A 12,536-nucleotide genomic window follows, 5' to 3' on the forward strand; every position below is an offset into this window, starting at 1 on the left:
GTGCATTTCAGGAGTATTGGAACACAAATGGAATACATTCTATTCTATTCTTCTTCATTGGAACATCATAAGGTGACTTCTCTTCTCATATGTGTATACTTTTTGTCTCCAGGAGTGGTTAGATGAAAGTTGTACAGCAAATGTTCTAATGCCCACCATTTGAATGAAGAAATGTCTCAGTACAAATGGATCTCTGTGGGAAAAATAGCTGGTCAGGGTTAAACCAAGTCAGTTGGCTGCAACTCAAACCAGGAGTTGTCATCAGCAGCTTAGATGCCTAAGACTGGCAGGTGGCCAGTTCTTAAGCTTCCGGTGAATTAGGGTCTGTGGAGGTAGCTTTAAAATGGTTCCGGTTATGGGGATAATTAGAGGTGCATCCAGAAGTGAAATCAAGACACACAATCAATGGAGATAGTCTTGTGGCTAGGTGTGAACCTGAAACCTTTGAGGATGTTCAGAAGCTGCCTCAGGAAGAAGCTAGCAAATGGCATGAGGCGATGCAGAAGGAGATGAGCTCAATGGAGTCTCTAGGTGTGTTCTCCCTCACAACGTTGCCGCTGTTCGAGAGAGCAAGAACAGTGTCTGGACTTTCCTTTCCTCCTTCTCACACGGAGGCAACCGTTGCTCAACTCTGCTACTGCTTGAAGACGTTTTCCACAGAGGCTTGCGCAGAGAAAACGTACTGGACAGGCAGATATTCCACATACTGCTCATCTCTCCCCCCCCTTTAAAAAATAGCAGACCCTGGACGTGGATGTTGGCCTACTGATTGTTGGTGACATCATAAGCAGTATCCAATGAGTTATGGCTAGCCATGCAATGACAAGAATAGTTTGTGGGAAGAATAACACCTTACACTGACAACATTGTTTTAGGCTGTGTACACATTACTGTCTACAACATCTCCAGTGTGCTCCCACTACTGGTGTTTGAAGCTGAGTTCATGTGGTGTTAGGCACAATCTGTGCAGATCCTGCCATTTTTTGATCAATACCCCTGTTTGATGCATTTTCCCTCCAGCCAGCTTCCATGCAATTTGAAAACATAAGCTGCAGTTAAGCTGAGGTGGGGGCCACTTCAAACAGCCATTGTGCAGGCATGCATGGCAGAAAATGTGCCGGCCACAGCTTCACTGAATAGGAGTTGGGGAAGTTGTGGGTGTGATGAAACAAATCAGGTAGTGCACATTGCTTGAAGACACACTTGCTCCCTCTCAGGTGTGTACAGCAAGGTACGAATGTGACTAGGAACGTAATGGAAGGAAACAACCACACTGTGTGTTAAACCGCTAATGTGTACACATTAGCCTGAAGTTTTCCAATTTCTGAAAAATAGCAAAATTTAAATTTCTGGAATGAGATTTTTTTTTTTAAAAAAAAAGTTATCTGACTTAAATATTTAGTCTGTCCAATAATAAAATCCTATATTTGGAGGATGGTGGAGCTGTGTTAGGGGTGTAGTGCCATGAAGATCAGCACAACTTCTGGTGTGTGGAGTCTTTCAATGGTTAACATTTCAAAAACTACAACTGTTCCACAACATGAGAATTCTCTGATCCTTAATTAAGTAGCATTTATTGCTCTGTAAAAGAATAAATATAACATTACCGACAGTTCTATCCCCTGCAATTCAAACTCAGCCCCCAACAGAATCAAATACATAATGGGGTCAACATTGTATCATTCATTTATCAGACAGGAAAGGGGAAATGTAAAATATGAATGAATGAGCTCTCACCAAGGTCTTAACTTTTACTGAAAAGAAGATTAGTCAAATACAAAAGGGTTCAAGATAAATTCTGAACAAGTTTCAGAATAATTTGTGGATATAGAACGTGGGTGAGAGGCATGCCAGTTCTTGTTTGAAACCTATTAAGGATATGGATAAGACAGTGTCTTCTTCCCCAAATTAGATTATGCTTCACACATACCCTTACTGTACCAATCTGAATCTGGTGAATGGAAGTAAATCATTTGAATAGTTAATAAACCGTTACTTCATCAACCAGTTGTTTGCACTGAATAGTGTTGAGATAGATGGCACTTACATGCATGTTTAGAATTTGGTCCTTTGCTATTACAAACAGCTGTAGAATTATGATGAAAGAAGCATTTTTTAAGGTGCAGTCCATAGATTTGCACGCCACACTGGCTTCAAAAAGCAAAAAAGATGGCAATGGAACAATAATAAAGAAATGTAGAACTGTGGTTCTTATTGCAACTAGGACATTATTTAGTCAGGTTAGAAATATGAGCCAGTTTTCTCTAATCTTAGCTAAGGCTTAATAAGAAATATAAACCTATGAGCAACTGAGAGAAAATGCAGATGTCACATATTCATGGTCTGAGCTTGATGTCATGTTTCGGAAGTAGCTGTTTTTCTATTCAAATCCTCGCAAGAGCTCCAAATCTGAAACTATGAAAACATGGGCTTCATGTTTGGGGATTATGAATTCTGATGAGAGCTTCAGATTCCTGGGTGGTAGGGATGCATTACATTAGGAGAACGGATCTTCCTGCTGGTACATTTTTATCCGCTGAGAACATAATTGCATGCATGTCAAGTTTGATAGAGAATTGTAGCTCTTAAGTTTCTAAATGAGCTTAATGTTTAAAAGGACTAATTAAAGATCTGTATTTTTTGAAAAAAATCCATTACGGCAAGATTACAAGCAGTCCTTTTCTATTTTCATAACGGAACTTAGAATTCTGGTGGTGTAGCCATATTTGGTGTTTCCAGGTCATGCAGAATTAAAATAAGTGTCTGTGCTCTCTTTCCATTAGCTATCAAAATGAACAAAGTGTTACATTGATTCAGATGTGCTTGTATATTTGTTGATGATTCTCTGCTTCCTAAGAGGGTAAGTTTAGGCCAGTGGATAGTGTGTTGGAAAACCTTGATTAAATTTTGCCACAGTTTTGACTCTCTGATCCAATTCAGATTACACACTAAACCGTGGTTATAGCAGCTAAACTGTGCTTTAGTGTAAAGTCTAGATGGACAGACCATGGTTCACAATTGGTAGGTGAAACAGACCCTCCAGATGTTAGGTAAAGGGTAAAGGGACCCCTGACCATTAGGTCCAGTCGTGACCGACTTTGGGGTTGCGGCGCTCATCTCGCTTTATTGGCCGAGGGAGCCGGCGTACAGCTTCCGGGTCATGTGGCCAGCATGACTAAGCCGCTTCTGGAGAACCAGAGCAGCACACAGAAATGCTGTTTACCTTCCTGCTGGAGCAGTACCTATTTATCTACTTGCACTTTGAGGTGCTTTCGAACTGCTAGGTTGGCAGGAGCAGGGACTGAGCAATGTGAGCTCACCCCGTCGCGGGGATTCGAACCACCGACCTTCTGATCGGCAAGTCCTAGGCTCTGTGGTTTAACGCACAGCGCCACCCGCATCCCTTTTCTCCAGATGTTGCTGGACTGCAATCCTTGTTGTCCCTGACCACTGACAAGGATGGTCCACAGGTTCCTCACTTGCGCTACCTGATATTAATTTACATGAAGTTCAGTCCTTCTGCTCAGAAGTAAGTTGTAGTGAACACAATGAGACTTAACTCTTGGGTAACTGAGTATAGGTTTGCCTTCTCAATGGCTCACATACGAACATATAAACTGCATTAATTCAAAACTCTTTCCTTTAAATAATATAAAAACTTGTTTGGGGTATTCTGGTCTGTGGCAGCTGTTTTACATCTGGAAGTTATCCCTTATTGTTGCAACTATCAAGAGATAAAATGTGTGTTTGAATTCACCCATATGCCATGAACCAATATTATTCCAAAATTTAATTATGAGCATAAGAACATAAGAGTCCCAGAGATCCAACGAGTCTAGCATTCTGTTTCCCACACCTGTGACCAGCCAGCTGCCTCCAAGAAAATGGCTAATAGCTGTTGATAGACTTGCTCTTTATGAATGTGTCTAATCCCCTTTAAAACCATCTAAGCTAGTGGTCATTGCCACAACTTGCAGCAGAGACCACACAATCCTATGCTTGTCTGTTCAGTAGTAAGTTCCATTGTTCATCAGGACGTTCTCCAGGTAAGTGTGTCTAGGATTATAAACTCATTTCCCTAAGTTGATTATGTGTATTTTCTTTTGTCTGCCATTTCCACACATGATGCCCACTTTTATAAACCACTATTATGTTCCTCTTTGAGGATATAAACTACAGTCTCTTCTAATAGGGAAGGTGCTCCAACTCCCTGATCATTTTTCCTGCCCTTTTCTGTACCATATGCCTCTACAATATCTTTTTTGAGATGGGGCAACTAGAATGGTACGCGAAAATTCAAATGTGGTTGCACCATAGATGAGGGCATTGCAGGGCTGAAGGTTCCATTTTGACTCTTACCTAATCCCCATTTTGGAGTTTGCCTTTTTCACTGGCTGGTCCAAGCTGACATTTTCATTGACTGTATCTGCCTCAACCCCAATATCTCTTTCCTGTTGTGAGATGCTGTTGTGAAACATTTCATTGAATTCATTTCTGCTCTCATCATGACAGCTGTTTTGAAATGGAAAAGTGTAACTTCCTGTTCATAAAGTCTGCTTCAGCTTTTTTGTTTCTTCATTTCTTCTTTGCAATCACATCTGCATTTCCAGTGTTTAAAAATGCTATGTATTTCATGTGTTGGGTACCAAATTTTCAACTGTTTTCACACTGTATCTGTCCCATATTTCTTACACTGTGTCTACTTCTTCCACTGCAGGCTTCCTTTTTAAGTTAGGGTTATTACCGTAAAACAATTTGATGGTGGATTTAATTTATTTCAAATATTTTCAAAATCCAGTGAAAACCCTTGTAAGCTGCCTTCAAGACTGGTCATCCAAATTTTGTTTGGTATGTGTGTATATCCCCTCCATCCCTAATTATGAGACTGACAACTTATACCAGACAGCTGATGTTGGAAAGCTACCCAAACTGTTCGATTCATGATTCTTAGTGGGGGGAGAGGATGATTAAGAAAAAATGTTCTCAATCAGTTTAGCTGTCACTGTGAAATCCTTGCAATGTAGCCAGGCTCTGGTTACATGTCGATTTAGAAATCCTGTGGCGCTGCAGCTATAACAACTTGTTAATTATTTGTGAAGTAACAGGCTGTAAGATCTCTGGCTCACATTTTTCTTACTGTACATGTTGTTGATAGGCATGTAATATGAGAATAATCCCTTTGCTAATAGGCCTTGGAGGGAACTGAGTTGAGAATTTTCAAGAGTATGAAATAATAGCACTTAAGTAAATATTGTTTAGAGGAGGGGAAAGCAATTGTTGGTATGTTTGGGATTGTTGCTGTTGTTACTATTACTACTACTGCATTATATCAGTCATGCAAAGCCAGGAGAAGACTGGGCCACTGCAGGTTCTTTTGCAGCTGTCCTAATGGATGAGACAGTAGTATCACGTCATTGAAACATGGCCACCACAGACAGAATGTTAATGACTTTATAAAGCTGGGAACATAGGAAGCTGCCCTGTATGGAATCAGACCATAGGTCCATCTAGCTCAATACTGTCTACACGGACTGGCAGTGGCTCTCCAGGGTTTCAGGCAGGGAACTCTCCCAACTTTACCTGGAGATGCCCAGGATGAACCTGGGACTCTCTGTGTTCAAAGCAGATGCTCTGTCACTGAGCTATGGCTCTTCCCATGGGTTCCATTATGAGATGCTGTCCATGACTCCTAACAATGTCCAACACAGGTGTCCCCAAGAGTGTTACTGCATATTTTTCCTCCTTCCATTGTGCCTTGAGGGAGTATTGGTAGCAGTAGTGCCAGAGGCAGAAACCAGGCAGTGGCAATTTGTTTGAATGGAAGAGTATTCCGGAGATAAATGGTGATAAGCCCTGTAGTGTCTATCTGGACTTGCGCCCACTATGTAAGTACTTGGGGAGAGAGATGAGGAACAGTGGGTGCTTCCCTTCTGTAGCAAATGATCTCTGTCAGAGTCTCCGCAGTTGTGACCCCTGCCTTCTTTGCAGAGCTTGCACCTATCCCCAACCGCAGCTTGAGAGCCATTTTGAGAGTTTTTATAGTCAACTTCAAAGGAAGATTGCATGAGCAGCCATTCTTTGAACAGGCTATAGTATTTGTTTCTAATGCTTTGTGGCTAATGCTAAGGTTGAAACAGTAGAAAAGACCTGATGGACTTAAACAGGTGTAATTCCAAGCTGACACTGTGTTCTTGTTGTTGTTTTTTGAATTACCACCCTTAAAGCTGTAGAAATGTCAGTAACTCAGTTGGTTGGAATGTGGAGCTGAAAGTGCCAAGGTTGAGGAGACTGCAAATAAGGAAATCAAAGAATGTGAAGGGAAATGGGCTCATTGTCCAGAAATCTATGAACTTTATTTCCCTTCAATAAATCAGTACCAGTGTCTCTTTTGTGGGCACCAAACCAACACATTCCTGCATCATGGTACTTAGTCAAAGGTAAAACCTCTCACCTCTTTGAGGTAAAGAAGGGCTAGGTGTGAAAAGAACCACAATATGAACACTTTCCTGTTTTCAACTTTCATTTGTGGGGATGACCATGCCATTTCTGAATTTCCCTTTACTTCACAATATTTCAAAATAGTATTTTGCAGTATATATTTAAGAAGCGGTTTTGCTGCTCATACCCTTGAGAGTGGAGCAATCCTGCTTTAGTAACTCTGCTGTGACCTTGGATGTTAGCTATTTCCTGCATATGTGATGCACTGTGGCCATATTATCAGAGTGGAAGTTGAGCTGGGTGGGCATTGCTTGTGGTCAGCTTTTTCTCCCCGCGGGTTCCGTTCCCATGTGCCCTCTTTATCTTGTGGTTTGAGAAAAAGGAAGGAAACTTTGCTGTTGAAATTGTTCAGAAGTTTCTGTACAAAGCTGACATTGGGTGTAGCAAGTATTGGCAAGTATAGGGAAATAACATTTTGCCTAAGAACTACCTGGAAGTCAAGTACAAATGTGGGAATGGAGCAAAGACTACAATGACCACCTCTCCTCTTGTCAGTGAGAAGCCTTCTTCTGAGGAGGTGACTATGAGTGGAAATCAGGTGTTGAGCCTGCACTGATACCTCCTCCATTTCCAAGGACATGGAGACATGGGTGTGAACAAACCTTGCAGACCCAACCCTCTCAAATGAGTGCCCATTTATTGCTCCAGCTGCTTGCACTAAGTGTTGTGCTAACTCTGTTTTTCAAAAGGAAGGTGAGGAACAGCACTTGTTGCATCGTTGTCTTAACATGTGCTCAGCCATGAGTCTAAACCTCTTGAGTATTTCCTGCACCTTGTCTTATATCTTGCCCATGTGCCAGTCTGATATATGCATTAAAGCCATTGGCAGAAACAAAGCTGGGAGTTTTAGTTTTTTGTCCAGCAGTGAGGGTTAGGACACCAACCTTACTTGTAGATGCTGAGGGCTGGACCTGGAAACTTCTGCATGCAGCAAATCTGCTCTGCCACTGAGCTGTTGTCCTTGTTTATTTTCACTAGGAGATAGATAGGAAGAGTGATTATGTTGACTATCTGGGACTTCTTACCAGCTTTTGATACTTACTCATATGACATCCTTGGTTGGCAGTGTTTTGCTGTGGCTCTATGGTTCCTACCTTTCCTGAAGATTCCAGAATGTATTGGTACTTGTAGTAAAGATCTTGTATTAACTTTCTTGTGGGACATCATATCTATATAAGCCACCATGAGAGGTCACTTGCAGTTTTTGAGTGGGATCTCTATTTCTACTTTTCTTTTGTACCAGATGTGGTGGTGTCATCCTTGAATGACAGCATGAGGGCTGGAATTAGCAGCTTTGAAACTTAATCCAGACAAAATGGAGTAGTTCATGGTGGATAGTCTTAAAACTAGACAATTAATGGAATTACCTGTTCTGGGCAAGATTCATCTCCTTGAGCCAAGTCAACATCTAGATTTTTAGGTGGAAGAAGTGGTTGGGGACATGATCTGTCAGCTTTTTGCCCCAGCTTTCCACCTTCCTGAAAATGTGAGACCCTGAAATACTGCGTTGAACTTTATGTGTGTCTGCCCTTGCAGCCAGTTCAGAAGCTTCAGTTGATGCAGAACTCATGAGGCAGATATTCGCTGCTGGGAATAACTGCAATACTGTAAGAATTATATTGGTTTCTAGACTGTCATGTTGCTGGTTCTTACTTTTGAAGTCGTTTACAGCTCCAGTGTATGTGTTGCCCCAATATGAACCTCTCCAACCATTGAGGCCCAGTCACAAGTCTCTTCAACAGAAGTTGAATTGTCTGTAAGGCTGATAGAGAATTTTCAGTTGTGGTCTCACATCTATAACGTTTCTTAGCATCTGGGTAAGAATGTGGTCTTCTCAGAAGTGTGCTTTTGAAACTTTTAAAAATTGTTTTTATAAATATTTAGACTTCTATTGTATACCCTCTTACCCAGGAGTAAGCTACACTGAAAATAAGGGGAGCTACTTCTGAGTATGTGTGTACAGTATAGGATTGCATTGTTTGTCCCTTTTTTACAGGCTGGGAGTTTACCTGAGCTGCATCTGTTTTTTTGTGATTTGAGAATAAACTTTAGATACAGCAACTGTCATATTTGATTATTGCTTTGATGTTTTTAATCATTCTCTCTCCCCCCCATAGAACCCTTGCAAATGGAAAAGCTGAGTAAACATTTTTAAAATAAATAATACATAGCAACTATACATTTTCTAAAGAAATAATACATAGTAACAAAGTATAGGTCCTGGAGACACTGGGGCAAAATATTCAGAATATGTATAAAATGGAGTGATGTTGTCTTAAAACGTTTAAATGGAAGCATATTTTGAAGCATCTAAGCATATATATATTTTTAATGACCAATCAGTCCCCCCCCCCGAGGCACCGTGCTTATTTATGTCATGTGCCATTGGGAATATAATTGCATTTGTCCTTAGATTTCTCTAAATGTATACCATGCGTGTACATGCAGAGTGCATTGAGATAGAAAATTTTGTTCCAGCTACCCAAGCAAATTGACGTGAGTCTTGGGAATTTTCTTACTGTTAGGAATGAAGTGGTGATGTCATTCTGCCTGTTCTGGAAGCTATTTTCCCTAGAGGCAGAGAAAGCCAGAAGGGACCATGTCCACATACATAAGGAAGGAAGACCCACTGATCTTTCTACGTCCATTCTTCACCTCCCCCCTCTTTCCCTTTAGAGGCCAATTTCCTTGACTTTCCCTTTCCAACTTTTAGGGGGCAAAATAGCAATTAAAAATAAATAAGAGGAGCTAAAGAACAGGTGCTGGGGGGGGTGCATGCCAGCAGCTCTTCTTTCTCTGCACATGTGATTGTGATTCTCCTCCAGCTTTCTCAGCTTATAGGTTGAAGAGCATCCATGAAGAACAGGGTTGCTCTTATGACTGTTAGTAAATCTAATGTGCAACCTAGTTCTTAAGAGCCTTATGATGACTTCTTTTTGTTTAGGGTACTTTCAGAGGTAGATTTAGGGCAGCATGACTGGTTGCCTTGCACAGGATACAGGAGCCAAGGGGGTGTCTTCCCATCACTTTCCCCAAGTACTTTTCACCTAAGAAACCACCATCTTTGTATAATCAGGCTTTGTTTTCCCAGTGATGGTTCTATATTTTTCCTCTGCTACAGAAAACTCAACTTCTCTTTCTTTCTTTCTTTTTTTAAAAAGTATGAAACATTAGAAAATACTCCACAGGTTTGGGAGTTTCTTTTCACTGTTTTCTCTTCTTTTTAAAAGGTTCCTCCCCCTGGTTTCTGCCTGATTAATTACTTCCTCTTTGTACTTCTGCTAATATAATTGCCCCTCCCCCTGTAATTAGAGTCATATCGTTTCCCATTGTGTGTGTGTTCAATTAATCAGGCTGCAAGAGGAGGGGACTGAACTTTCCTAGGGCAGCGTGGACAACATGCAACCAGAGGAAAAGTCACTGAGCGTAAGCCACTTTGCTGGCTCACCTTGTAGCAATGGTTAAGCACCTGCAAGAGGTTGGGAGAAAGGAGAAGAGACCCATGCCTGTTGCATGGGTAGGCTATAACAGAATACATAAACACACCTAAGTGAAAATGTTCTGCTGCCATTCCTGATGCAAGAAAAAAGAGGAAAAGCCACTGTCAGAGAGCACTAAGAGCCTTGTATCTGGGACCGCCCCCCCCCAACTTTGACTTTACAACCTCATAGTACTTGTTGCTGCAGACAAAAGAGAAAGTTGCTAGGATTCAAATTACAGTCACTAATGAAATGAGCAGACCAAGGATAAAAAAGGGGCCAGCATTAACCAATCTATTTATAATTTTCAAATGGGAAACCATGTTTCATCTCAAATAAAGACATCCCGCATTCTCCCCGTGTATTTTTGGAATATACTTCGTAGGATGCCATTTAAGTGGTGAAAGGGTGGCAATCAGAGAAACTTCTCTTAGGGGCCTTTGAAGTGAAGGTTGAGTCATTATTATTCATCACCAGGCTAGTTTGTGTGCTCATTTAGGTGACAGTTGTTTTCTCGAAAGAAAACAGCCTCTTGATGCTTTTTAATTCCTGAAAATAAAAGAAACAAGGACTGTCAAGGCATCCGGATGTAGTGCTTTGAAAGCAGTGTGCAAGGAAACAAATTTAAATCCAAGGGGAAAACTGAGTGGCATAAGAAGGAAAGAGCCAACAAGAACACTGTTTAGCCATTCTTTCATGTTTCAGAAACAGTGTTATATGGCTAAGCGCAATATATCTCTGATACTACATTTGTAAATGATGTGCACTGTCTGTGCATTGCACAGTGCTGAACAAAGAAGGAATATGCTTTCATTGCTCTTCTGTGTCACCATGGCAATTTTAAAGTACAGTTTCTGTAGCACTAATCAGAAATGCAAAGGCATAAGTTAAGGCCAGTGGACAGTGTATTGGAAAACCTTGATTCAAATTTTGCCACAGCTATGACTCGCTGACCCAATTCAGATTACACACTAAACCAGGGTTATGGAAGTTAAACTGTGCTTTAGTGTAAAGTCTGGATGGACAGGCCATGGTTTACAATTGGTAGGTGAAACAGAAGTAGGGTTGCAGTTCAGCAGCGCTTCCAGGGCAATTTACAAAAATCATAATACAATATAGAACTGTAGAGTTGGAAGGGACCCTGAAGATTGTCTAGGCCATGCAGCTGTCCCATACAGGGATCAAACCTGCAACCTTGACATTGTCAGCACTGTGCTGCAGACAACTTTGCTATCCAGCCTCTAGGCAATAAATTGCAACAGATTATGATAGCTAAATGGAAAGTAACTGTGACTCTCAGAGGTGTAGCTTACATTTTGCTCTCTGGGTTATTCTGGAAAAACAAGAGGCATCTAGTTGGAGAAGCTGGAATTTGGATTTACTCTGCAAGGTAGTTCTTGCAAAAGAACCTGCTTAATAGAGCAGACAATTATGCTAAATAATATTCTGTTTGCTGGAGCTTGCACGTTTATTTTCTTTGATAAGAACTGGGCTCTGTAACAATGTAGTAAATAAGTTGCAAGTCAAATGTAGATTGTCACTTGACAATGGCATGCTTAGTTTTTTTCATGGCAAGTCCATGAAAAGTCCATGTAGTTTCCCAGCATAATTACACGCCACAAAAAGGGCAAGTACACATTGCATGCCATTTCATACAATGGGATGCCTTCCATGTGGGAAATCCGTAGCATGGAAGCGGCCTTACATAAGGTAATGCACTCAGGGGCTGGATGAAGGGTGTGTGGTGGGGGCGGCTGCCCCAGGTGTCACCACTGAGAGGGGTGACAAAAGGCCAGGCACTACTCACCGCGGGGCCTGCAGCGCACCCGAGCCATGCCTGGGAGTGATGTGGTGGCTTGGGCGCCCGCAGGCTCCGCACTGCCACAAACGGTCTGCCCATTGCCTCCCACCCAGCTTTAGGGTAGCTGAGTGGGAGGAGGCAGGCAGACTCCTCGGAGGCCCCACGAAGCATCCTGCCCCAGCTTGTCCCACCCTGCAGGTGGCTGGCCCCACCCCTGGGAGCAGGGCACGCGCACCACCCCAGGCGCCGGATCAGCTTGCTCCACTGCTGAATACACTTGATCATTTTCTCTTTGTATGTGCAAACTTCTTAACATTACAGAACTTTACAGAATTAACCTCGCCACACTTCCTTCCTTTAAACAATGCACATAAGTCAACTCTTTTCTTCAGAGCCCTTTTAGGAGTAGATTGATGTGGTGAAGTGAATTCACCATGCGTTTTCTTACACTTTGCCTCTCATTTTTCAACTTCCTGCACCCATTAAGAAATACCCCGCTTCAGATCCCAAAAGCTACACCCAAGGTGGGGCAGGGAGAGAAGCAAAACAGGCTATCATGTTCATGTAAATGAGGCTGTTTCGAGTTGTGCAGATGCGGAAGCCGCTGTCACCGGTGAACAGAAACAGCCCTGCTGTAGTACTAAAAGCAGCTTTATCATTCAATTCAGTAGTTGTTTGGCAAGCTCATGCCCAAGATGCACATGGAAGAGGAGGATCTGGCTGTCTCTGATGAAGCAGATGATATCTTCTGTGAAGGT

General features: G+C 41.9%; 1 protein-coding gene across 2 annotated transcripts in view; it reads left to right on the forward strand.

Moving 5' to 3' along the window:
* Nucleotides 1-12,536, forward strand: part of RIPOR2 (RHO family interacting cell polarization regulator 2) — a 104,364-nt gene that overhangs the window by 15,065 nt on the left and 76,763 nt on the right. Inside the window, exon 1 of one of the 2 annotated variants that reach the window (XM_083518573.1) lies at nucleotides 12,450-12,534. The exons of the other annotated variant lie outside the window; for it this stretch is intronic. Within the exon in view, the coding sequence (XP_083374699.1) occupies nucleotides 12,465-12,534 (70 nt within the window). The 5' untranslated portion in view covers nucleotides 12,450-12,464. Of the gene's footprint in view, nucleotides 1-12,449; nucleotides 12,535-12,536 lie in introns of those variants that run through there. 2 annotated transcript variants of the gene reach the window in all.

Source organism: Podarcis liolepis (assembly GCF_965112155.1).
Source record: "Podarcis liolepis genome assembly, chromosome: 8".
NCBI classification, from domain to species: Eukaryota; Metazoa; Chordata; class Lepidosauria; order Squamata; family Lacertidae; genus Podarcis; species Podarcis liolepis.